At 40.8% G+C, this 24,333-nt stretch overlaps 1 protein-coding gene and 1 long non-coding RNA gene across 10 annotated transcripts in view; one reads left to right on the plus strand and one right to left on the minus strand.

Moving 5' to 3' along the window:
• Positions 1–24,333, plus strand: part of FBXL13 (F-box and leucine rich repeat protein 13) — a 171,984-nt gene that overhangs the window by 35,985 nt on the left and 111,666 nt on the right. For all 9 annotated transcript variants that reach the window (XM_075124502.1, XM_048836444.2, XM_048836442.2 and 6 more), the window contains 2 exons: positions 7,906–8,001; positions 19,313–19,445. In XM_075124502.1, the coding sequence (XP_074980603.1) occupies positions 7,906–8,001; positions 19,313–19,445 (229 nt within the window). The remainder of the gene's footprint in view (positions 1–7,905; positions 8,002–19,312; positions 19,446–24,333) is intronic.
• LOC125630467 (uncharacterized) lies at positions 3,330–7,143 on the minus strand. Its single transcript, XR_007354674.2, has 3 exons — positions 6,722–7,143; positions 5,496–5,722; positions 3,330–3,665 (listed from the first exon to the last, which is right to left on the minus strand). It is a non-coding gene; the product is annotated as an uncharacterized LOC125630467 (long non-coding RNA).

Below are 24,333 nucleotides of genomic sequence, written 5' to 3' on the forward strand. Positions count from 1 at the left end.
CTACTTGGGACCTTTTTAAACCCTCCCCTGGTTGGTAGGAGTGAGGGAAGTTACCAGTAGGCTGCTTACAGCAAGACACCAAACCTTCCTAGTAGGGAGGCTGCACTTGCTCCCCAGAAGGGAAGGAAAACAAAACAAGCACAAGGGACTGACTGAGGAGAGGAGTAGCAGGACCCTGTGCCACCTATAAGGATTCACCTTGCCCCAAACCTGAATCTCCAAGGCTAAAAAGGACTGAGCCTACTGAGGTGAACAAGGTATTTTGCCACCCTATATATGTAAGTGCCTATATATTTTAGCATGTTATCTAAGGATTCATGCCTACAAATGCTTATGGGTGTGTGAAATGGCCTTCTCACCCCTGGGGTGCCACTTGGAACTGGGGTACCACCGAGCCCTTTGACACACTAGCCTGGGTTCCCTTCACACTATTGCTGAGGGAAGCCAGCCAAGCCTTCCCTCAGGCTTCAGACTGCACTTTACCAGCACACATACAAGTAGGGGGACATGCAGCTGCAGAAACATACAGAGATGCTGCGATCAGCTCTGCATGGGAAGATTCAGCTAAGGAATTGCCCAGGACTCAAGTCCATGCCTCTAGAGGGTAGACCCATAATTCTACTGTCTTGTGCTGCACCGAGAACTATATAATGTAAGCTCATGAAATTTGCCTCTGTGCCTGCAAGGGCTGGGGAGGAGATACAAGCGAAAGGAGGACACTCAGGCCTAAGAATAGTAAACTGATTTACTGAAGGAGGGAAGAACTTATGCTCCAATCTTTGTGGGGAGCCCCTAGGACATGTGGAAGGGCTGCAGGGGACTCTGGCCATTTGGGACATTTGACCAGGCAGGACTCTGCTGGGGGGAGTCCTCTGCAGTGCTATATTCTCTGTGCTTATCTTGGGGTTACATGGGGTCAACAGCTGGTTACATTCTTATATGTATGATTAATGCTTATTACATTAACTTGTTTACAGGCAAAAATATGCTGAGCTGTGCTACAATATCTTTTGGCAGGGTCTGTCAGACAAAGTTCATTAAAACTGCCTGCATCCTCCGCTTACATCCAGTCACATACTCAGTCCACCACTTAGCTCCTCGCCAATCTTCCGCAACCTTGCCCCTACAGCCTCCTCCCTCAATGTGGAGAAAGATCTGCAACAGCTTTTTGCCTCCCAGTTATGAATTCTACACACTGGGTTTTAGACCAAACAAAAAAGTTTATTAACTTCAAAAGAGAGATTTTAAGTGATTATAAGGGATAGTAAACAGCTCAAAGCAGATTATCCAGCAAATAAAAGAAAGCTCAATCTAAGCTTAAAATACTAAAGAAACTGGTTACAAGTAGTAATTTCTCACCCTAAATGTTTTAGGCAGGTGGCAGAGATTCTTGAAGGCCAGCTGCACTTGCCCGCAGCTTAAAACTTCAGATACTTCATTCACAGGCTAGACAACCTTCCAGCCTGGTTCTCCCCTCATTCAGTCTTTTTTCTTAGATGTTTACAGCTGTCCTCTTCGGTGAGGATTCTGTGAAGAACCAACCCTGATTATGTCACTCCCGTGCCTTAAATAGGTTTTACATATGGCGGGAATCCTTTGTATTCCAGGGTGATTCCCACCCCAGTCAGTGGAAAAATACTAGTATTATCATGGTGTGCAGGATCAGTGAGTTGATCACATGATCCTGCAGCCATAACTCAAAGGCTGTTTCGCAGAGTTGCCAGGAAGGCTCCCTGGTGGGAGATTAGCATCTTCAAAGACCTATTTTTCTTAATGCTCCTTCCTGGCCAGCCATTTAGACTGATTACATTCTGTCCGGTGAGTGTTCCCCAGGTGTAAACACACTTCTAATGGATGCATAGACAATATGACAACTTCAGATACAAAAATGATACATGCCTACAAGTAGGATAATCATGTTCAGTAAATCATAACCTTTCCAATGATATCTCAAATGCCTTATCTTGCACAAAATACATCATAATTAGGCAATACTCATAATAATATTACTGTGGAGAATATGGGGCATAATGCCACACCTCTCCCCTTAGATTACAGCCAGAGGGTTACTCACTGACTAATTCAAAGTCGGTGTGCCTAATGTCCTCCGTAGGTCTTGGTTACACAACTTCCAAGTGTTAACAAACATTGTAGTAAGAAAAGAGGACTTGTGGCACCTTAGAGACTAAAAAATTTATTTGAGCATAAGCTTTCATGAGCTACAGCTCACTTCATCGGATGCATTCAGTGGAAAATACAGTGGGGAGATTTATATACACTGAGAACATGAAACAATGGGTGTTACCATACACACTGTAACGAGAGTGGTAAGGTGAGTGGTGTTCGTAGGCTTTTTTGAGAAGTTCTGTGTTTCTTTTTCCAAGTTGTCTGAAAGCATTCTAGTGTGCAGCATTGTTAACACAGTGCCAATATCAATATCCTCTAGAGTGTAGCCACCAATGCCATGAGATGAAGTACCTCAGTTTCCCCTTCCACACAGCAGTCTAGGTTTATTATGCTTTTTCTGCTGTGCCAAGCTCTAAGCCCGTTTACAGGTATTAGCTGAGAAGCAGTATTCTTATAGGAATACCACTCCTAGCATGTACAGATTTTTTTCAAAAATTATGCATGTCATTAGTATTATCAATGACACTCATATCTTTAGGATTCACAGTTTTCACAAGTACATTAGGAACAGCATTTTGCAAAAGTGGGACCTGGATTGGGGCATCCTCTGCCACCCCTCTCCCTGTTCCCAAGAGGTCAGTTGTATGACTGCTCCCCTCCGGGACATCAGTTACACAGTTCCCTCTTAAAACCTGAGTCACAGGTTGGGTGCCTGGGAGCACAGATGCTGGAACAGCTGCTCAGTTCTGGGCAAACCCTTCTCTGTAATCAGTGAGGAGACATTCCTGTACTCTCCCAAATTCCTTCTGAACTTCCTTCTCTGGGCCCCCCTCTAAGACACACCCTGTTTGGCCATGGGCTCACAGCTAACAGCCAGAACAGTCCTGTCACTGGTAAGTGCTACACCCTCCTCCCTCTTTGAATTGGGTTTGTCTCCAGCTACAGAGCCCAAGGAACCCTCACCCACCTCAGTCTCTCTTGGATTCCATCCCCCTCCTTTGGGCTTCCATCTAGGACACATCCTCCTATACATTCTAGAGTGAGGTCTGTCCCTTGCTTAACTGCAAGCTGCTGTCAGCCAGGAACCTGGACAGTTTTCTCAGACAGGCAAAATGTTCCCTTCCCCCCTGGAGCAAATGCCAGCATAATACTCAACAAGGTCAAACATTTCTTTAAAGCTTTCAATCCTTTTTCCCATTAGATCTTTCATCTGGTTCTGCTTCTCTAGCAAGCCCAGTTGGTGTGCTCGCGTGCTCGCTCTCTCTCTCTCTCTCTCCTACATGGCTAACTTCTGGATCTTAATTTCTTTGTCAGCCCCTATCTGTTTTAATTCCATAGCTCTCTGGCATGCAGCTTCTTGCCTGGCATTCTCTGCTTCTATGGTTCTTCGGTGTGCAGCTTCTTGCGCATTAATCTCCATTTGTTTTAATTCTATGTCTTTTTTTTTTTCTTCTGCCTGAATTCTCAAAATCTTCAGTTTCACAATTGTTTCACTGTTTTCACTCATCTTGTTACTTTTCTGTCCCTACTTTCCTTACCTGAAATAAGCAAACAGAAAATAACAAACTGGTAACCATTTTGACTAATCTCTAGGGAACACACTTAAAACTTGCTTAAAATCACAAGTGTCTCATAGCAACAAGCTGTGCAAATCGCCCTGATCACTGTGACGGGTTCCCCCCTGGGGTGCCACTTGGAACTGGGATACCACTGAGCCCACCTGACCCACCAGCCTGTGCTCCCTTTACGCTGTACTGGTGTGACAGGCCCTCAGGCCCCCACCAGCACACATACAGGTAGGGACACACCCAGCTGCAGCTACACACACACATGCTGAGATCAACTCTGCATGGGAAAGCTCAGCTAAGGCACTTTCCGGTTCCTAAGAACCCCCACCCCCAGAGTGTAAACCTACAATTATAAGGTCTTGCGCTGCACACAGATCTGTACAGCGTAAGCTAATGAAATTGGCCACCTCTCTCAATGTGGAGGAAGATAGGCAACAGCTTTCCCCCCCCCCCCTGGTAATGATTTCCACACACTGGTCTTAGACAAGACAAAACAAAGTTTATTAACTACAAAAGATTGATCTATTTGCTATCCCTTATAATCACTTAAAATCTAAGAGGATTACCTAGCAAATAAAACAAAATGCTATCTAAGCTTAATATATTAAATAAATTAGTTATAAGTAGCAAATTCTCACCCTAAATGTTGTTTTAAGCAGATTACAGAAATTCTTGAAGGCAAACTGCACTTGCTTGCAGCTTAAAACTCCAGTTAGTCTTTTTACAGACTAGACAACCCTCTAGCCTGGGTTCAGCCCTTCTACCCTAGTTCAGTCTTTTGTTTCTCAGGTGTTTCCAGCAGTCTCCTTTCTTGGACAGGGAGTCAGTGAGGAATGAACCATGATGATGTCACTCCCCTGCCTTAAATAGCTTTTGCATATGTCAGGAATCCTTTGTCTCTCAGTTTGATTCCCACACCTGGTCAGTGGAGAAACACTAGTATTATCATGGACTCCAGTACAGGTGAGTAGGTCCCATGTCCCTGTAGGGCCACTGCAGCCATGACTCAGAGGCTGTTTGCAGCAGCCCCAAGAAGGCTTCCCAGGAAGGCTCCCCAGTGGGAGATTAGCAACTTCAAAGACCTATTGTTTTCCTTAATGGGCCTTCCCAGCCAGCCATCTAGACTGATTGCATTCTCTCTAGTGGGCATTCCCCAGGTGTGTAAACACTTCTAATAGATGCATAGACAATATTCCTAACTTCAGATACCAAAATGATACATGCTTACAGGTAGGATAATCATATTCAGTAAATCATAAACTTTTCAGTGATATCTCACATGCCTTATTTTGCACAAAATACATCATAATTATGCCATACTCCTATCATAATAATATTACTATGAAGTATAATGCCACAAAGATGACCACCCTTGCCTCAAAAATCCCTTCCCTGAAGGAAGGTGACTGGTTTACGTCCCTCAATTTGAAGGATGCCTATTTTCATATAGACATTCACTCGGTGGACAGGAGATTTCCACATTTTACGGTGGGCCCAGAGCATTTTCAATACAAAGTGCTCCCTGTCAGTCTCTCGATGGCCTGAGGGTTTTTATGAGCGTATTGTCCATGATAGCAGCATACCTCTGCAGACATGGCAGCCCCATATTTCTCTACCTAGATGATTGGTTGGTCACAGGATGGTAGTATCAGGAAGTACAAGCACTGGTCACCTCCTCACTTGACCTATTTCATGCGTTGGGACTTCAGGTAAATTCAGAAAAGTTCACTTTAACCCACACACAAATTATGGAATTTATTGGAATGAATCTGAACTCAATGAAGATAAGAGCTTACTTACATGAAAACAGGTTCCTTTCAATGAGTGACCTTATCAGCCAGGTTTGACTCAGCCCTCAGGTGATGACCTGGTACTGCTAGGTCATACGGCCACATGTACCTGCATAACCCATTTGCAAGGCTTCACTTGCAGTGCCTGCAAGCCTAGTTGTGTAAGGTCTACTCTCCAAGCAGGCACTCTCAGGACAAATGGGTCTTGCTTCCCTAGAATGTCCTGACATCACTTATCTGTTGGGAGTAAGAGAGAAAGTTTATGTAGGGGTTCTTACCATGCCCACATCACCTACAAAGACAATCCTAACGTAAGAATGGCTATACTGAGTCAGACCAACGGTCCATCTAACCCAGTGTCCTGTCTTCTGACAATGGCCAGTGCCAAATGTTTCAGAGCTAGTGAACAGAACAGGCAATTTATTAAGGTACCACTGGATTCCTTGTTTTTGTGGATACAGATTAACACAGCTACCCCCGATACATATAAGTACTGCCCTGAATAGGGGATAGACTTAAGTACATTCTTAAGTGTTTTCCTGAATTGAAGCTTGATAGATCTGGCTCTAAGTGGACTGTGGGCAAACTTGGTGGGCTGGAAAGATCCATGCCTGCAGTCTATAGTTTACTAATGATTGTCTCAGATACAGAACTGCTTGTCTGGGTTTCTTTGTTTGCTCTTTTGAAATGTTATCTCTTTAGGGTTTTAATAGGTTTTTAGATTCTCCTAGATGCTGACCACTTTCAACTCCCATTTTAACATCAATGGGAGCTGGAAGTGCTCAGGATCAGGCCCTTAATACAATAGGATTTGATTTCTAACTTGTTAAATTCAAGGGATTATAAAAAATTAATTAAAAAACTGCTATAAAGGTAATTCAAAGTAGGATTCAAGGAGTTGACTTTATCAATGAAGCCCTTAATGGTTTGGACCAGGGTTCCCTGAGGGATCACCACCTCTTTCTCCGTGATTTACTGCTACCGTAAAGATCAACAGAGGGGCTCAAGCAGGAGTTCCCTCAGTATTCAACAGAGTGAAAGTCACCTCTAAATCTGAGACAAGTAGCAGAGACTCTAGGAACACACTAAGACCAATAATAGTGACCACACATACATTCACAAGTACATCTAGTCTGTTTTACAAGTTTTATTAATCACAAGCAAGATTATGATTACCTAAGCGCACATAAATCCTACAAATACCAATGCACAAATTATAAACATAGTCATACTCACATTCTCAAAAATATTCTTCGTTCCTGATGGATTCCTCACCTATTGATCATCAATAAAGGGATGATTCCTGTTGGGGTTTTGCCCCTAGGCATTCCATTTTACCCAACCAGGGAGCCCTCTTTTATTTTGTGATTCTGACTACACTTAACATTCTGCGTATGTGCATGAAGATATCGACCCTCTTTTCCCTTATCTGTATTTCCAGACCCCATGAATATTGGGGTGCCCCATTTTTCATAGGTTGTTTGTAGTTCCTCTTGCACTTCTCCGGATTTATGCACAACATGTAGCCAGTGGCCAGGACAGACAGCACATGAATAAACAGATGATAAAATAAACTAATTTGCTACAGTGGGTGCCTAGCAATGGATTTTAAAATCCATCAAAGGAAAAAAGCTCTCTATTGATCTGGGAAATGTAATGAATCCATCTATGTATATACGGAATCTTTAAGTTTTCAGTTCTAGTATGTCATTTCATATTTAAAAATAGAATATGCGAGGGCTGAAATATATATTCAGTTTAATCCCATTTCCCTTATGTTCTAGGAGAAGTAACTAACTGTAGGCAGAGGACAAGCTGCTTCTTGAAAGATTATTCTAAGTTGCTACTCCCAAAATGTTTGTGGAGATGTAATTTTTGGGAAGCAATAATGTAAGAGGGATGTGGAAAAGAAAATTCACAATTATATCTCTAGGATACAGATTGCGACCAAATCACTTAGCTTGTGGAGCCTACTAACACAGTGCATCAAGCAATATCAGGCTCTTTACAGAGATCTGTGGGGTAAATTTCATAGCAAACTTTGCCCTAGCTGAGCTAGTCCTGTGAAAGGTGCTACAGACAAGGTGATCTGATATCCTCATTCCTGTGACTCCTCCTTTAAAAATCTTCCTCTCATGACTCTGTTAGCTAAGAAAACTGATCCCTTGATTGCTATATCAGGCACTTGATCATAAGTGGGTGTATAATGCCTTATCTGACATCACATGGCTCTAGAGGGGAAAGTAGATCCTACTTCAGCATAACATACTTCTGTCATATAAAATAGCTGACAGAAGCATTTTAAGTCTGTTTTGGGTTTGAATGTATTTTGTCGTTTTTGTTTTGTGGTTTTTTTTTAGTCTAGTGGTATTTATTAAGCAATAGTTTCTATTTTCATACATTCTGTTTTTCTATCCTAGATCTTCCATTATATCAACTTAATTGATCTGGCAAGATGTGCTCAAGTTAGCCGAACCTGGATGTTGCTAACACAGGCTAGTTCAATATGGACTGATGTAAGTAAGACTGCTTGCAACTATGACCTAATAAGAGGTTTAATGTTTTACTTCAACTTTATTTTTAAAAAAAAGGATAAACCAAGCCAGTAGGTTACTTTTTAAAAAGTTATAAGAACTAAGAACTTGGGGTGAAATCCTAATGCCACTGAAGTAAATGGCAAAATTCCTTTTAATTTCAATATACCCAGGATTTCACCTCTTTTCTCAATTATATAAATATAAATTAGGAGTAACTCCAGTGAAATCAATTGTGTTACATCACTATAAAACTGGTATAAGTGAAAGGAGAATCACACTATGTATATATTTACAACTTGAATTCATAGTAGGTATACAAATATCAGATCCTTATACTTTCGTGTACAATTTGTATTCATTCAGTGAGTTTGTCTGAATTTCTTACATTCAAGACATTGATCTATACACTTATCATTTTAAAATCGGCAATAGTCATCTACTACTGACTATCAAAATATAATAAGTATGATTTAAGAAAACTAAACACATAAATCCAAAATAATAATCCAGAAACTGAAGGCTAAAATCCAAATAATAAAATATATCAAGTATGTTACTATCATAACTAAAAGAATAGTCCAGTTATGAACATGATGCACTGTGTGTGTTGTTGAAAATTAGATGAAAATTACAATTTAAAGTTTTGCTTGTCTGCCAGTAGAACACTGACAGTAATAACAAACTCTGAAGTCTGATTTCATTATTCTTCAGTAAAACACCACTTACTACATTCTGGAAACTGCAAAATAGAGAATTTGTAATAAACTCTAAAGTCACATGTACTGTCTCACACAATTCTGAACCTTCTGGTTATTTCAGGAACATCAGGTTATTTATTTCAAAGAGTATTTAGTGTCATTGTCTGACAAAATACATGGGGATAATATGTTTGTAATGTGTGTATTTCATTTTGTCTAATTGTTAGCAAACTATCAAAGTTAAGAAACAATCATCATTAGCATCTCTTCTTTCTGTAAGATAAGTACTGTAGGAAGAATTTTAGTGAAGCTGTATCTTAGTATCAGAAACATTAGGAGGTCTCACTGATTACTGCTCTTATGTCCAGAAGCAAGCACTTCCGTAGAAAATTCAAGAAAATTTCACTGAGGTTATTATTCCACTTAAGAGGACTAGACTTTCTTTTTGTGAAACTTAAAGATAGCTACAAGAACATTATGTTATGCAACAAGAACACATTTTACTGTGACCAGAGTATTTTGAATTTCTTATGGGAGTTCAGGTCTAGTGTATGGAGTAGGGGACTTTTTTGGGTGGCACTTGGCTCCATTTGTTTTTACAAAATGTTCTACTTGTTCCTTTAGGAGTCACAACTTACAGAACTCCCTGCAATAGACATGTGGAATGAAGGGTTCAAAGTACATGTTGCCCCTCCATTTCCCTCTTCCTTGTCTAGACTTTTCCCCTTTCACGATTGCCAATCAATTTAAATAGCATCAATAGTAAAGGCCGCGATAGTACTCATCACCATGCATTTTGACAGGTTTCCACACCCCTTTAGGGCTTATGTCCCGCCTTCCCACCCTGTTTCCGTTGGCGCCGAAGTTTCGCGCTATCGGCCATTTTGAAAAAAATTTTGTGCATGTTTGAATGGGGGAAGTGTTGTGTTTGGATACATTGAGAGCAGTTTAAAGTTTGGGTAAGGCTTATTGAAAAAAGGTGATTGTGTAAGGAGAACTGTTAAAGGGCAGGTTTAAAGAAAAGAGATGTGATACATTGAGAGAAAAAGGTTGAAAGACTAGAGGGAAGTTTAGGGTTGATGAAAAGGAAAGTTTGGGTAAGGCTTTTTGAAAAAAGGTGACTGAGTAATGAGAGCTGTTAAAGGGCAGGTTATTAAAGAAAAGAGAGGCTGGTAAAGATATGCTATAAAAGAATAGAAAATGTGATACACTGAAAGATTAGAGTGAGAGACATTTGGGTAAGGTTATTGGAAGTGATTGAGTAAGGAGATCTGTCATTAAAGAATAGAGTGTTTATGTTACTGAACACATGCAGAGCAAAACATCCTACCCCACCGACTGTTAGTAGTGAAACGATAGTTGTTCTGGGCAACGCTCCTGGGAGCTAGCCCCTCCTTTTGATGGATCAGTCAGAGGTTGTTTGACAGCTAGGTCACAGAATGCACTTGTTGACCCAATCCTGTAGTCCCAAGATTTAGAGAGGATCTTTACCTTACATTAAAAGCTATAAAAACAGGATTAAGAAGGAAATTTAGGAAGCACATGATAAAAAAGTGAATAAAAAAGCAAACTTTAATTATCAGACAGTTTAAATAGAAGCTCCTCTTTACTTAGAGAGGGAGGGTGCATGATACTCTTAGCCAATAGCCGTGATGCCTGCATTTAGCTCTAGGGGCAGAAGTGGTGGACAAAGTGACCGAGGCCAAGGCCCCAAATAGTGTTTTAAACGAAATCATCAAACCGACAGATGAATGTTTAATGCAAAATGTTGAACGCCTTTTTTTGTTCAGCAAATTACAAAATCTTGCTACAAAACCACACTAACAGTTAGAACATGTTTTGGGAACTAAACAGGGTGTGTTGTAAAATAAAATGTCAGTTGAAAATAACTGTGTAAAGCATGTTTTTATGGAGTTCAAGGGGTGTGGAGTTTGTCAAAGGGTCAGTAGGTTGCCTCCGTAGTATACATGCAGTTAGATTACAAAAAGAAAAGGAGTACTTGTGGCACCTTAGAGACTAACCAATTGATTTGAGCATAAGCTTTCGTGAGCTACAGCTCACTTCATCGCTCATGAAAGCTTATGCTTAAATAAATTGGTTAGTTTCTAAGGTGCCACAAGTACTCCTTTTCTTTTTGCAAATACAGACTAACAGGGCTGTTAATCTAACTGGTTTCAGAGTACAGTTTGTCAACAACAACAAGAGGTATATGAGCGGCCTGTTCCTCTAACAAAGGCCCACCCACCTCACCTAGCCCTGGCACTTATGCATGAGGGTTATAGGCTCCCTATGGACCATTGCAGAGCAGCCCCAGAACCCCTCTTAAATCATACCATCTTCCGCTTTGGCTGTACCTTTTCATTTTCCACCCCAGGCCCTCTGCATTAGGAATTAATCATAGCCTCTCTGATTTCAACAATGTCTCAGGTCTCTTGTCTACTGCTTCATATTATTTAATGATGTACATCATCTAGGGTTACAGTTTGCATAAGTGTTTTTTTACAAAAATATATTCTCTAGGGGCTTAGACAAAATAACGATCAACAAAATTGTAATTGTTGCTTTGCAGGCACTGCTACAAAGTATCTTTACGTTGTTGTTGTTAATATTTCTAATAGGCTGTAGGATAGGGGAGATAATACCTCATAAAGTGGAAAAGTGCTTCCGAATGAGAAACGCTTGTCCATGCTAAAGCATAACGACTAACACAGAATGGCTGCCTACAAAACCGTTTCACTAAAAGAGTTATCAACATGCCCCCTAAAACTCAGGACTGCTTTCTTACCTCCATGGTCTGATATCTGTGGCTTTTTTTAAAATTTGTTTGTCCTTGGTTTAGGTTTTAAAAAACAATAGAAAAGAATGGGGGGGGGGGGAAGGGGAGGGCTTCAGATAGGCCATCTCTAAGCTTCATGCAGTCACAAAGCGACAGTTTTTGTCTTTTACAATCAGTAAATGGAATAAAATACTTGTTAAAACTTTCACAAAAGTATCTTTCAATGCAGTCTCACCATTTTTAAAACTTTAGCAGCGTTTAAAAAGCTAGGAAAAAGTCTGTATAAAAATGTTTAAAAGACAAACCTATATGAAGACAGATCCCTTTATTTAAAGTGTTTATTCATTTACAAAACTTAATATAACTGTCACTTGTATTTGTTAAAAAGCAGGTGAAGACGCAGCCTTCTTATCTCTGATCCACTGGTTTACAGAGGCTGGTTTTGCTAACAGCTGCAAAAGCATGCTGTTTCAAACTGTCCTTACTAAAAAAAATGACCGGTGCTAGCCTAAAACATAGGGGGAAAACATTTTTATCGCTATACGTTACTTTTATAACAGGTTTTCTGTGTTTTTTAACCCTGGATTGTTTCTGCAGACTCACGTGTTGTTGAAACACCTATGCCAAGGGGGTTAAATGAAAAATTGTCTTCAGATGACCTCTTTGAAAAACAAGGCTGTCTTTTCTAATCCACTACCTTCAAAAGGCTGTTGCAAGTTTTTCTCACTAAAAACATTGGGGAAAAACTTTCTTAGTCAAGGTTTAGGCTCTGGGATGCTTTTTTATTGGAACACCCCTGTAAGTAAAGGGATGTGTCTTTAGGTGGGTTTTTCTTTTTAAAGTGTTTGTTTAATAAGTTAGAAAAGAGGGGATTTTAGGCATTACTTTACAAATAAACACATTTTTTAAATTGTTTATAGTGTGTGCCGGTCACCTTTTGTTACAGGGTACTGTTTGTTTCGATGAGAGCAGAGCAAGCGGCCTTTTTTTTTTTTTTTTTAAAGAGAGGGGGGGAAAGGGGGGGGCAGGAATTCGGAGCTACATTCTTTAGCTTTAATGGTTAAAAAGTTTTTATTTTATATAGTAAGCTTTTTTACAGTTAAAGTTTTTGGTATCATTTTGTTTTAAAAGCAGACCTTGGGCTTTCTTATTTCTGATCACAATGGCTTCTTTTTTCACATTGTTATTACTGACTATGTTAGTCTAAAACTTTTTGTTTTTAATTCCTGAACTGTTTCTGCAGGCTTACACTCCTTTATTTAGTCCCATTGGCATAAGTGTTTTAATAAAAGGTATCTTTTCAAGGGTTTATTCCTTTACAAGACTTTCACCTCTCTTTTTGTTAAAAAGTGAAAAAAGAAACAAGCTTCTTCTCTCTGATCCAGGAGTTAACAGAATAAGGGAAATATATAAACTGTTACTAGAAACCTGGGGTAATTCTGCCTGCTCTATTTTTATTGAAACACCCCTGTAAATAAAGGGCTGTGTCTTTTCAAGTCAATATAAAGCAGAGCTTTATTCCATTACAAAGCTTAATGTAACTAACTTGTGTTTGTTAAAGCAGGTAAAAAAAAAGCAACCTTCTTTCTAATCACAGCTATCAGCTGAAAGCCTGTTTTATATTGGGCTTACTGAAAAAAATAACCAGTGCTAGCCTAAAACCTAGGGAAAAAAAACTTTTAAAAATTGTTTGTTACTAAAAGCTTATGGTTTTAACTATTATGAAAACCCCCTTCTAAAAAGCTACATGGTGGGTAAAATGCTGGGGGTCTGTTTCTTTAGATCAGAATAAGGCAGTTAAAGGGGAGGAGGTGTTGAACCTATAGAATCAGTTCAGGAAAATAAACTCTAACACCGTTGTAGAACAACCTCTGATTGGCCCAATCCAAAGGTGGGAATAACAAGTCTGAAAGTTTCGGACTAAACTTTCTGTGTAGTTGCCTCATTTTACAGAAAGATAGGCAAGGTAAAAATCTCTCTTGGTCTTCAATTAAACCATGTGCTCTCTTTCCTCTGTTCTTTCTTTTAATCTACGCTCTTACTGAATGCTTTTTTTTTATCATGTGCTTACTAAACAGGCTCTGCAGCCATGTGCTCTCTATTTTCCCCCTTTTCTTGCCCTGTTTTTAGGGAAGGTAAAGATCTTTCTCTCTCCAATTCAGCCATGTGCCCTCTATTTTTCCCATTACAGAATGCTTTTTTATTCACTACTTTTATGTGATTACTAAATTCCCTTTTCTTGCCCTCTTTTTTTTTTTAACCTTTTTTCTCAACCTATCCTGAAACTGAATGTTTTTTATTCACTTTTTTATCATGTGCTTACTAAAGTTACTTTTTAAACCTAGATTTTAATGTTTTTAAGCCAGGTTTTGGCCATGTGCTTACTCAACAGGTTTTGCCTTAGTTTTTAATATTGTTTAATGCTTTAATTCACTTTTTTTATCATGTGCTTCCTAAATTTCCTTCTTAATCCTGTTTTTATAGCTTTTAATGTAAGGTAAAGATCCTCTCTAAATTTTGAGACTACAGGATTGGTTCAACAAGAGCATTCTGTGACCTAGCTGTAAAACAGCCTCTGATTGGCCCACCAAAAGGAGGGGCTAGCTCCCAGGAGCGCTGTCCAGAACAGCTGTCATTTCCCTACCAACAGTCAGTGGGGTAGGATGTTTTGCTCTGCATGTGTTCAGTAACATAAACACTCTAGACTTTGACTCCCTCAGGGAACGGATGGGTAGGATCCCCTGGGGGACTAACATGAAGGGGAAAGGAGTCCAGGAGAGCTGACTGTATTTCAAGCAATCCCTGTTGAGGTCACAGGGACAAACCATCCCGATGTGTCGAAAGAATAGTAAATATGGCAGGCGACCAGCTTGGCTTAACGGTGAAATCCTAGCAGATCTTAAGCATAAAAAAGAAGCTTACAAGAAGTGGAAGGTTGGACATTGCTCGGGCATGTAGGAATGAAATTAGGAGGGCCAAATAGCACCTGGAGCTGCAGCTAGCGAAAGATGTTAAGAGTAACAAGAAGGGTTTCTTCAGGTACGTTGGCAACAAGAAGAAAGCCAAAGAAAGTGTGGGCCCCTTACTGAATGAGGGAGGCAACCTAGTGACAGAGGATGTGGAAAAAGCTAATGTACTCAATGCTTTTTTTGCCTCTGTCTTCACGAACAAGGTCCGCTCCCAGACTGCTGTGCTGGGCATCACAACATGGGGAATAGATGGCCAGCCCTCTGTGGAGAAAGAGGTTGTTAGGGACTATTTAGAAAAGCTGGACGTGCACAAGTCCATGGGGCCGGACGAGTTGCATCCGAGAGTGCTAAAGGAACTGGCGGCTGTGATTGCAGAGCCATTGGCCATTATCTTTGAAAACTCGTGGCGAACGGGGGAAGTCCCGGATGACTGGAAAAAGGCTAATGTAGTGCCCATCTTTAAAAAAGGGAAGAAGGAGGATCCTGGGAACTACAGGCCAGTAAGCCTCACTTCAGTCCCCAGAAAAATCATGGAGCAGGTCCTCAAAGAATCAATCCTGAAGCACTTACATGAGAGGAAAGTGATCAGGAACAGTCAGCATGGATTCACCAAGGGAAGGTCATGCCTGACTAATCTCATCGCCTTCTATGATGAGATTACTGGTTCTGTGGATGAAGGGAAAGCAGTGGATGTATTGTATCTTGACTTGAGCAAAGCTTTTGACACTGTCTCCCACAGTATTCTTGTCAGCAAGTTAAGGAAGTATGGGCTGGATGAATGCACTATAAGGTGGGTAGAAAGTTGGCTAGATTGTCGGGCTCAACGGGTAGTGATCAATGGCTCCATGTCTAGTTGGCAGCCGGTGTCAAGTGGAGTGCCCCAGGGGTCGGTCCTGGGGCCGGTTTTGTTCAATATCTTCATAAATGATCTGGAGGATGGTGTGGATTGCACCCTCAGCAAGTTTGCAGATGACACTAAACTGGGAGGAGAGGTAGATACGCTGGAGCGTAGGGATAGGATACAGAGGGACCTAGACAAACTAGAGGATTGGGTCAAAAGAAATCTGATGAGGTTCAATAAGGACAAGTGCAGAGTCCTGCACTTAGGACGGAAGAACCCCATGCACCGCTACAGACTAGGGACCGAATGGCTCGGCAGCAGTTCTGTGGAAAAGGACCTAGGGGTGACAGTGGACGAGAAGCTGGATATGAGTCAGCAGTGCGCCCTTGTTGCCAAGAAGGCCAATGGCATTTTGGGATGTATAAGTAGGGGCATAGCAAGCAGATGGAGGGACGTGATCGTCCCCCTCTATTCGACATTGGTGAGGCCTCATCTGGAGTACTGTGTCCAGTTTTGGGCCCCACACTACAAGAAGGATGTGGATAAATTGGAAAGAGTCCAGCAAAGGGCAACAAAAATGATTAGGGGTCTAGAACACATGACTTATGAGGAGAGGCTGAGGGAACTGGGATTGTTTAGTCTGCAGAAGAGAAGAATGAGGGGGGATTTGATAGCTGCTTTCAACTACCTGAGAGGTGGTTCCAGAGAGGATGGTTCTAGACTATTCTCAGTGGTAGAAGAGGACAGGACAAGGAGTAATGGTCTCAAGTTGCAGTGGGGGAGGTTTAGGTTGGATATTAGGAAAAACTTTTTCACTAGGAGGGTGGTGAAACACTGGAATGTGTTGCCTAGGGAGGTGGTGGAATCTCCTTCCTTAGAAGTTTTAAGGTCAGGCTTGACAAAGCCCTGGCTGGGATGATTTAATTGGGTATGGGTCCTGCTTTTGAGCAGGGGTTGGACTAGATGACCTCCTGAGGTCCCTTCCAACCCTGATATTCTATGATTCTCTATTGTTTAATAACACATCTCCTTACTCAATCACTTCCAATAACCTTACCCAAACGTCTCTCACTCTAATCTTTCAGTGTGTCACATTTTCTATTCTTTTATAGCATACCTTTACCAGCCTCTCTTTTCTTTAATAACCTTCCCTTTAACAACAGCTCTCCTTACACACACCTTTTTTCAATAAACCTTACCCAAACTTTAAACTGCTCTCAATGTATCCAAACACACTTCCCCCATTCAAACACACACACAATTTTTTTCAAAATGGCCGACGGCACCAAACTTTGGCACCAATGGAAACGGGGTGGGAATGCGGGACATAAATCCTAAAGGGGTGTGGAAACCTGTCAAAAATGCATGGTGATGAGTACTATCAAGGCCTTTACTACTGGCATCCTATGGAGGATATGTGTGGAAATGTGGGCACACATTGTGAATAAGAACCTAAGTTAGCCAGTTACACAGGTCCTGCTGTGATAGAAGAAAGAAGACTCATTTTACCAATATGTTCAGTGGAGGAGGAGGATGCCCATCTAGGGCAGAAGCAAGGATTCTCTAGAGAAAAGGAGAATTAGGGTTTACATGACAACAGGAGGAGTGGCTTACATCTACACCACCTTTGACTGGGCTGCAGAGGCAAGCTGTCTCCAAGATGTACGTGGCAAGACCACTTCAGCAGCATCTAGCAGTAAGAGGGTCATGTCCTCTGGGAGTGGTGGCAACACTCCCACAGGAAGCAATGCCAGGCCAATGATAGCAACTGCACATAATCCAGTTTTCAATATAGCCTTGGTTGTCTCATGCAAAGCTTATATGTGTGGGCGAGGAGAGTCCAAGGGGGTAGTTTCTTGGAACCCCTTTGATGTGGTTTACCTGTTAACGTTTGTTTAATGTTCAGTTGTTTTTTTATTTTGGTATGGTTAATACTTTCATAAATTGAAAAGGAACAAAATATGTAGCTTGTCTTGAGCCTGTGGCCTTGTCTGCATTAGACTTAAAATTTCCCACTGTTGTATCTCCACTGGTGGAAACAATAGTCAGACATGCTGTGGACATAGCACAAATGGCTGATGGAGTTTTGGTCACCATGTTGTCTGGACCTGCCTTGACCAGGGGTAGGTAGATGACATGGCAGGTAAATTGCAGAAAGCTAGTCTATATATTAGTGCTCCTTATGTAACTACCACTGGTGGAACTGCACTGGTGGGAGCAACAGTGGAAAATTTTTTTAACCTTTTAATTTTAAATGCATTTAATGTTACAATAAAGATATTTCTGTAGCTTTGCGGTCTTCAAAAATGGTAGAAGTGTGAAGATTTTTAGAGCACTCCCTGGTAAAATAGTGGCTAGAACGGGCTTTGTCAACTTTGTTTTTTAAAAAACAGCCCTAACTGGAAGGAGAGCCTCCAGTACATGAACATACTGCTCCAGGTAGGAGTATAGTCAAATGTGGAGATCTCCAAAAGAAGATGTTTGTTTTTAACTGCCCATCAAATTTGAAGAAACCTGTTATCACTTTATTAATTGTGCTTGTTATCCTAAATTGTTAATGAGTTGACAGGTTCTGCACTGGTTGTGACTCCCTTTTGTTGGGAGTCCCTTCTCCATCTCAAATATAGTTTATAGCAATACATGTGTTTCAAATCAAGGCTGGGTGCTTTTCTTGAAGATGTTCTTTAACACCAGTTATTGGGCTCAATACAGGAATAAGTGGATGAAATTCTGTGATCTGTGTTATGCAGAAGGTCAGACTAAATGATCTAATGGTTCCTTCTGAGTTTGAAGTCTATGAAATGATATATTTACTACATGTGTTACAGTACTTTTGCACTGATGCTGTATTGCACATTTCATTTCATCCAAACATTAAAAAAGTCTCTCAAAACCCCTGTAAGGTGGTAGCGTTTACTTTTATACTGATGCACAGAAAAATTAAGTGACTTGAGCATGATTGCTTAGGGTGAAATCCTGCTCTTAATGAAGTTAGTGGCAAAACTTCAGTTGACTTCAGTGTAGGAATCACCAGGCCCTCCGTGAGAATCCCAATCTTGTGCTCTAATGACTAACCTACTCTCACCCTCCTTCTGAATTAAAATAATGGTGATTGCTCTTCATAATGATTTGAAGTAGAGCACAAATGGCATAAAATGGATAGATTTAGTACGGTGGATGTAACATAAGTTACCCTTTTAAAGGTGACCTACGAAGGAAAGATATGTTTGTGATCTTGTTTTTTTTATGAAGAACAAGTTTAAAGAAGGCTTGCATGCTCATTTTTATCTTATCTTATCTTTTTATCTTAAAAAAATTTTTAGATGGTGGTTTTTTTTTTGGTTTTTTTTGTTAGAGATATCAGGTCTTGACTTTCCCATGTTTGCTAGAAAACTTCTTAGACTGTTTTTGAAACTTTTCTTTTTTTTCTTCTTTTTGTTAACACATATTTAACTCAGTTTTAACTCTAGGGAATGGGAGGGAAGGAAGTTTAAAGATTCATCCATGCCTAGTTCTTTAGCTTAACTTGGGTCCAGGTCTCTAATCATTCAGCAAAAGAGGGAAGACAAAACTTTATATTCCTGATATATCTAAGGTTAAAAATAATCTTAAAAATCCTTTACAATAATTTAGGTCTTTAGACAACATAAAGGAAAAATCAAAAATGGAAAAAGCCAATACTGTGTGGTTTTTTTTTTCTTTGTTGGTCACTTATGTATGTTTCCTCCCTGTGGATTGGTCAGTATGCCAGCCTGTGCATAATAAAGTTTAGGCCTCAATCCTGCAAACACTTATGCGCATATTTAACTTATGCATGTGAGTATTCTTACTAAGTAGTCTAGTACAGTTTGTATGTAAAGATGAGAATGTGTTTCAGCATTTGCATAGTCAAAGTCTTAGATTGTACAGCAAATTTCTAACACTTTTAGACAAAATTATTAAAAAGTACTATTTTGTTTGTATAACAACTTTGATACCTGATATCTGAATTGTTGAATTTCTTTAGATTGATTTTTCTTCAGTAAAGCACAAGATGCAGGACAAAACAGTAATAAATATTCTGAAGAAATGGCGTCCTTATGTGGTACGTTTGAATCTTCGTGGTTGTTCTCTTCACTGGCCAAGCTTTAAAAGTATTAGTAAGTATTTTTAATATTTTTTTTATTTCTATCTCTTCTTTTCCCTCTCTTGCATCTTTTTCTTTTTATCAGATGCCTCACTCTGTCACTAGGTTTTTTTTTTCTCCTTTGCAGCATATGAGCTTCCCTACAACTACAGCCATGGCAAAGCAGAATGAATATGGGATCAGTAGGCTCCTTTAAATTGCTTTTCGCCACTACTCCCAGTTTCTAGGCACTGTAATAGCCTTATAGCTTAGCAGTACTAGAGTTGGATAGAATAACTTTTATTATGTTTTGAGATACTGTGAGTATAGTCTGACAAATGAGGCTGGAATACAAACTTGTGCTTAAATGTACATGCCAGAACCAACTGCACTGAGGTAATAAAACAAAACTCAGATGTACACAATACTGTGATGTATTATCATTTAAAGTTGAAGTCACAATATTCAATGTCTGAGAAATCCTGATTTCTAGCATCAAACAGTTAAAAATGGAGGCAGGGAGCACACTAATGAAGACTTGTCCAGTTTTTTTATGTTTAGGACACTGTAAGGAAAATTATAACCGTGCACACCTGCCAATAATGCAAAATAAAACCATAACTTCCTTAGTGCCTGTTCAAATATTTCTTGCTATGGTGCTCTTTAGTGCCACAGTGCAGGGCAACTGCACCTGCATTCCCCCTCATGGCCCACCAAGATACTTAAACTTAATTCAGTAAAGTCTTCCAAGGATAAGCAGGAAACTGCCATATCTGATACATATAGAAACCCACAAAAGACCATAAAAACAATGTTCTGAGTCTAAGGTGGGCTTCAGTTTTTGTTCTGCTGAACAGATTTTGAAAAATTGAATCAGGCCATGTATAATAATGCTAACTGCAAAAGTGCAAAAATCATGAGTGACCCTCAAAAATCATGATAAAAGTAGATCAAGAAACAAAATATTATTTCTTTTGATTTTTGAATTCCCCTTGCCCACCTCCAATGTCTGTATGACACTTAGTTGCCATCTTTCAAATTTATAGTGAGTGAGGTAATTTTGGCCTCAGTTGCAGGAGCTCCTTCTGGGGGACCAAAATAAAATTGAGCACACAGTCCCCACCTGGACTGAGGAGCTTCAGTTAGGAAAGTGGAAATTGTACGTGCTTTTGTCTACTGTGAAGAGCTAGAAATCAGGACTGTAGTGAATGAAGCTGTTGTCCATAGCATCATGGTCTCATTTGTTGAGGAATTTGGAAGGTGTGTAATTGGTTAAGGAGGGGATTACAGAAAGAGAAAAGATTATCTTTTGTTTAAGGAAGTTGAATGTCAGGCTGGAAAATGGATTCTATTTCTTCCTCTGCATCAGAGTTCCTGTGAGATGCTAGGCAAGTTGCTTAAACCAGTACTTTCAGTGATGGCCACTAATTGTATGTTCTTCTGATTTGCGGAAGTGCTGAGCACTCACAACTGCAATGGAAGTCAACTGGAGCTACTCTTTAAAGTGCTAGGTACTCTGAAAAATGAGGTCCTAGGTGACTTGAGTTGGACACCCAAAATTAGTGGACATTTTTGACAATTTGGGCTTTAATCAGCTCCACATCTGTAAAACGGGGAAAATGCCACCTATTCTCACAGGGGTATTGTGAACATTAATGAATTTGTTTGTGAAGTACTTGGATACTATGGTGAAAGCACCATAGGAATGCCCAGAAGGAAATTATTAGTTCTGTATTCAGTGTAGGGTTTGGATGGCGTATGGTCTAAGGTCACAGTAAGTAATGAATAAGTATCCATGCACTGAATAAGGTAGGATCCTGTGGAAAAATTAGTATGCGATCTTGTAATTAAAGTTTTGTATCATGATTAAGGCTGCAAGTTTGTCATGGAGGTCATGGATTCCATGACTTTCCGGGACCTCCGTGACTTCTGCAGCAGCTGGTGCGGTTGGCCCAGAGGTTGCCTGAGCATTTCAGGCAGTCCCTGGGCCAGCCACTGCTGGGTCAGTCTTAGGCCACCATGCTCCCCCTCCCTCAGCAGCAGCAGGAGTTTGGGTGTGGGAGGGGGCTCAAGGCTGGGGGTTGGGGCACAGGAGGGGGTAAGTGCTGCCCAGAACCCTTACCTCGGGGGGCTCCCTGGAAGTGGTGACATCCCTCTCCCTCAGCTCTGGAGGCGTGCCCAGGCAGCTCTGCACACTGCCTCTGACTGCAGGCACCACCCCCGCAGCTCCCATTGGCTGTGGTACCCAGCCAATGGGAGCTGTGGAGCCAGCACTCAGGGCGAAGGCAGTGCACTGAGCTGCTGGCCGCACCTCTGTCTAGGAGCTGAGGGAGGGGGTGTTGCTGCTTCTGGGGAGGTGCAGAGCCAGGTAGGGAGCCTGCCAACCCACACTCCCAGCACCAGCGGGGGACCTGGGCTGCATGCCACTGCCCGCCTCCCCCTGAGCACCTACAGTGCCCCCCCACGCCATCCCCCACCCCCAAGTACCTGCGGCACCCTGGGCCACCCCTCCTTCCCCCCAAGATTTATTCAGTGGTATATAGTAAAAGTCATGGACAGGTCACAGGTCGTGAATTTTTGTTTACTGCCCGTGACCTGTCCATGACACTTACTAAAAATACCCGTGAATAATATGTACCCTTAATCATGATGGATATGGACAGGCACCCTTAAGTTTTGTATTTCCTAACCTTTGAGTGCTTGACTTTGCAATCTTAATGTTCTTTTAACATTTATATTTATTGCATATCTGTATACAGTGCCTGGCACAAACATTGAGTAACCAATCACTGACTGGGGCATCTAGACATTACTGCAATGTAAATTACTTGTCTGATGATCATATGGTATCTTAGAGCCCATCAGTAACTGAAGCCAGGGTCACTGCTATATGTCCAGGTATTGTTGCTATGATTAAGGGACTGTGAAATGCTATAGAGCCCAAACCAACTTGGCAGGAACCTTTGAGCTTCTCAAGCCTTTTGGGTCATTTTTATATTTATAGTTTTTATATCTAAGAGGAAATAAAGGATACTGTATGGCCCCAATAAGAAAAAAAAGTGAATAGAGGGTGCTGCTTGAGATATAATAATGACACTTAGTATTTAGAATGAAGATTACTTTGTCTTTAGAAGCTCAGAGTGTAGACAAGTGCGTGGAGGTGTCCTGAAGCCTCTGGGAGTAGATTGATGTAAGTAACTCCTGAACTTAGTAGTCGGCACTTGCATTAGGAACTTTTGGGCATTTTAAGTGATTTAGTTTTGTACAACAGTAGCTGAATCTTTCCTTTTTACATCAGTGTCCTTAAAAGAACACATTATTTAAGATTTTGTTATCTTTTTCTGGTACATACAGCAGCTCATGTTACAACCCATCAGCAATTAATCCAAGCACTCTGCATTGCTAATCAAATCACTCTGTGTAAATCCAGTGTTGTTTCGATGTGCAGTTGCTCTCACTCATGCTAGGCTGTTTCGAGTGAAATAATCACTATCAACTTTGTCTGTAAAACTTTTGTTGGTCAGGGGTGTGAAAAAGAACACACCCCTGACTGACATAAGTTATATTGACAGAAGTGTTTGTGTGGACAGTGCTATGTTGGCAGGAGATGCTCTCCTGCCGACATAGCTACCACTGCTCATTAGGGGTGGTTTAATTATGTCAATTGCCGTAGAGTGGCTACACAGGAGTCCTTACAGCAGTGCATCTGCAGTGGTACAGCTGTGCCACAGTAAGATGTCTAGTGTAGACTTAGTCTACCTTGAGTGTACTAACTTAAGCTACGGTTACAGTAAAGACAAGCCCTCAGAGAAACACTTGTAGGATGACCCTGAGAGAAAGCTACAAGACAGAGATTTTGGGGTAGAGTAGTGGCTGGAAAAAGAGTAAGAATACTGAACAAGGAAACTGTATCGTGTGTGTTTCCAACTATGTTCAGGGAAACAGGACTTTATCTACATTCTTTGTAAATAAACAGGATTGTGTCAAGGAAATATTTGACGTTTCATTAATTTCTCCTCCTAGTGGAAACAGCCCACAAGACTCTGACTAATGGCTAACTGCTTGGGTAAAAGGGGGCAACAATTGTAATTACCTGATATTTAATAATATATCTTATTTTGTATATCAAGTATGATCTGTATTTACAATTAATAATACAATTTTTGAGTGAACATTTTCAATAAATTGTCTCCAACCTGTTCATGCTGGGAATCTAGATCCTGTCTCTTAATCCGTATTTGTGGAAGGCCTCATTAGCAGCTTAATATTGTAGTTCCATTGTACTGGGGGCAGGAGGTGAGGAGCTTGTAAATAGGAGCCACACCCATTCATGCCACTGAATTTAGTTCTGTGGGGGGCTGCTGTGCAGTGCGATTTGGGGGACAAGCATGGATTGGGGCTTAGCTATTGGGAATGTCTTTATGCAGATCCACTGGCCGTTTCCCTTGCAGAGCAAGTAATAGGAGCTAGTGAAGTCATTGGTGCTATATAGAATATTAGTTTTTAAATAGTTCCAAAGCTTTAGTTCCCAAACTTGACAGAGTCTCCTGCAACCTTAGGTATAATGAAGCTAGGGATTCACTGGAGTTTTGATAATTGGGAACTGGTTTCCCCTTAATAACTAGATAGATGATAACTTGAAGATTGGTTTCTGTTTATAAGCCCAAAGTACAATTATTACCAAGTTAATACTTATAAACCTCAAGTAATTATGCTACAGTAGTTACTGCAGCATTAGTTATATACATACATTATCTTATGTGCAGTGCTGAGGAAGAGCCCGTGGTCATGGTACATGTAGGTAACAATGACATGGGGCCTGGAGGCCAAATTTAGGCTGTTAGGTAAGAGATTAAAATCCAGGTCCTCCATGGTACCATCCTATGAAATGCTTCCAGTTCCTGCATTTCTGCCTGTCTGAC

Source organism: Caretta caretta, chromosome 1 (genome assembly GCF_965140235.1).
Source record: "Caretta caretta isolate rCarCar2 chromosome 1, rCarCar1.hap1, whole genome shotgun sequence".
Lineage (NCBI taxonomy): Eukaryota > Metazoa > Chordata > Testudines > Cheloniidae > Caretta > Caretta caretta.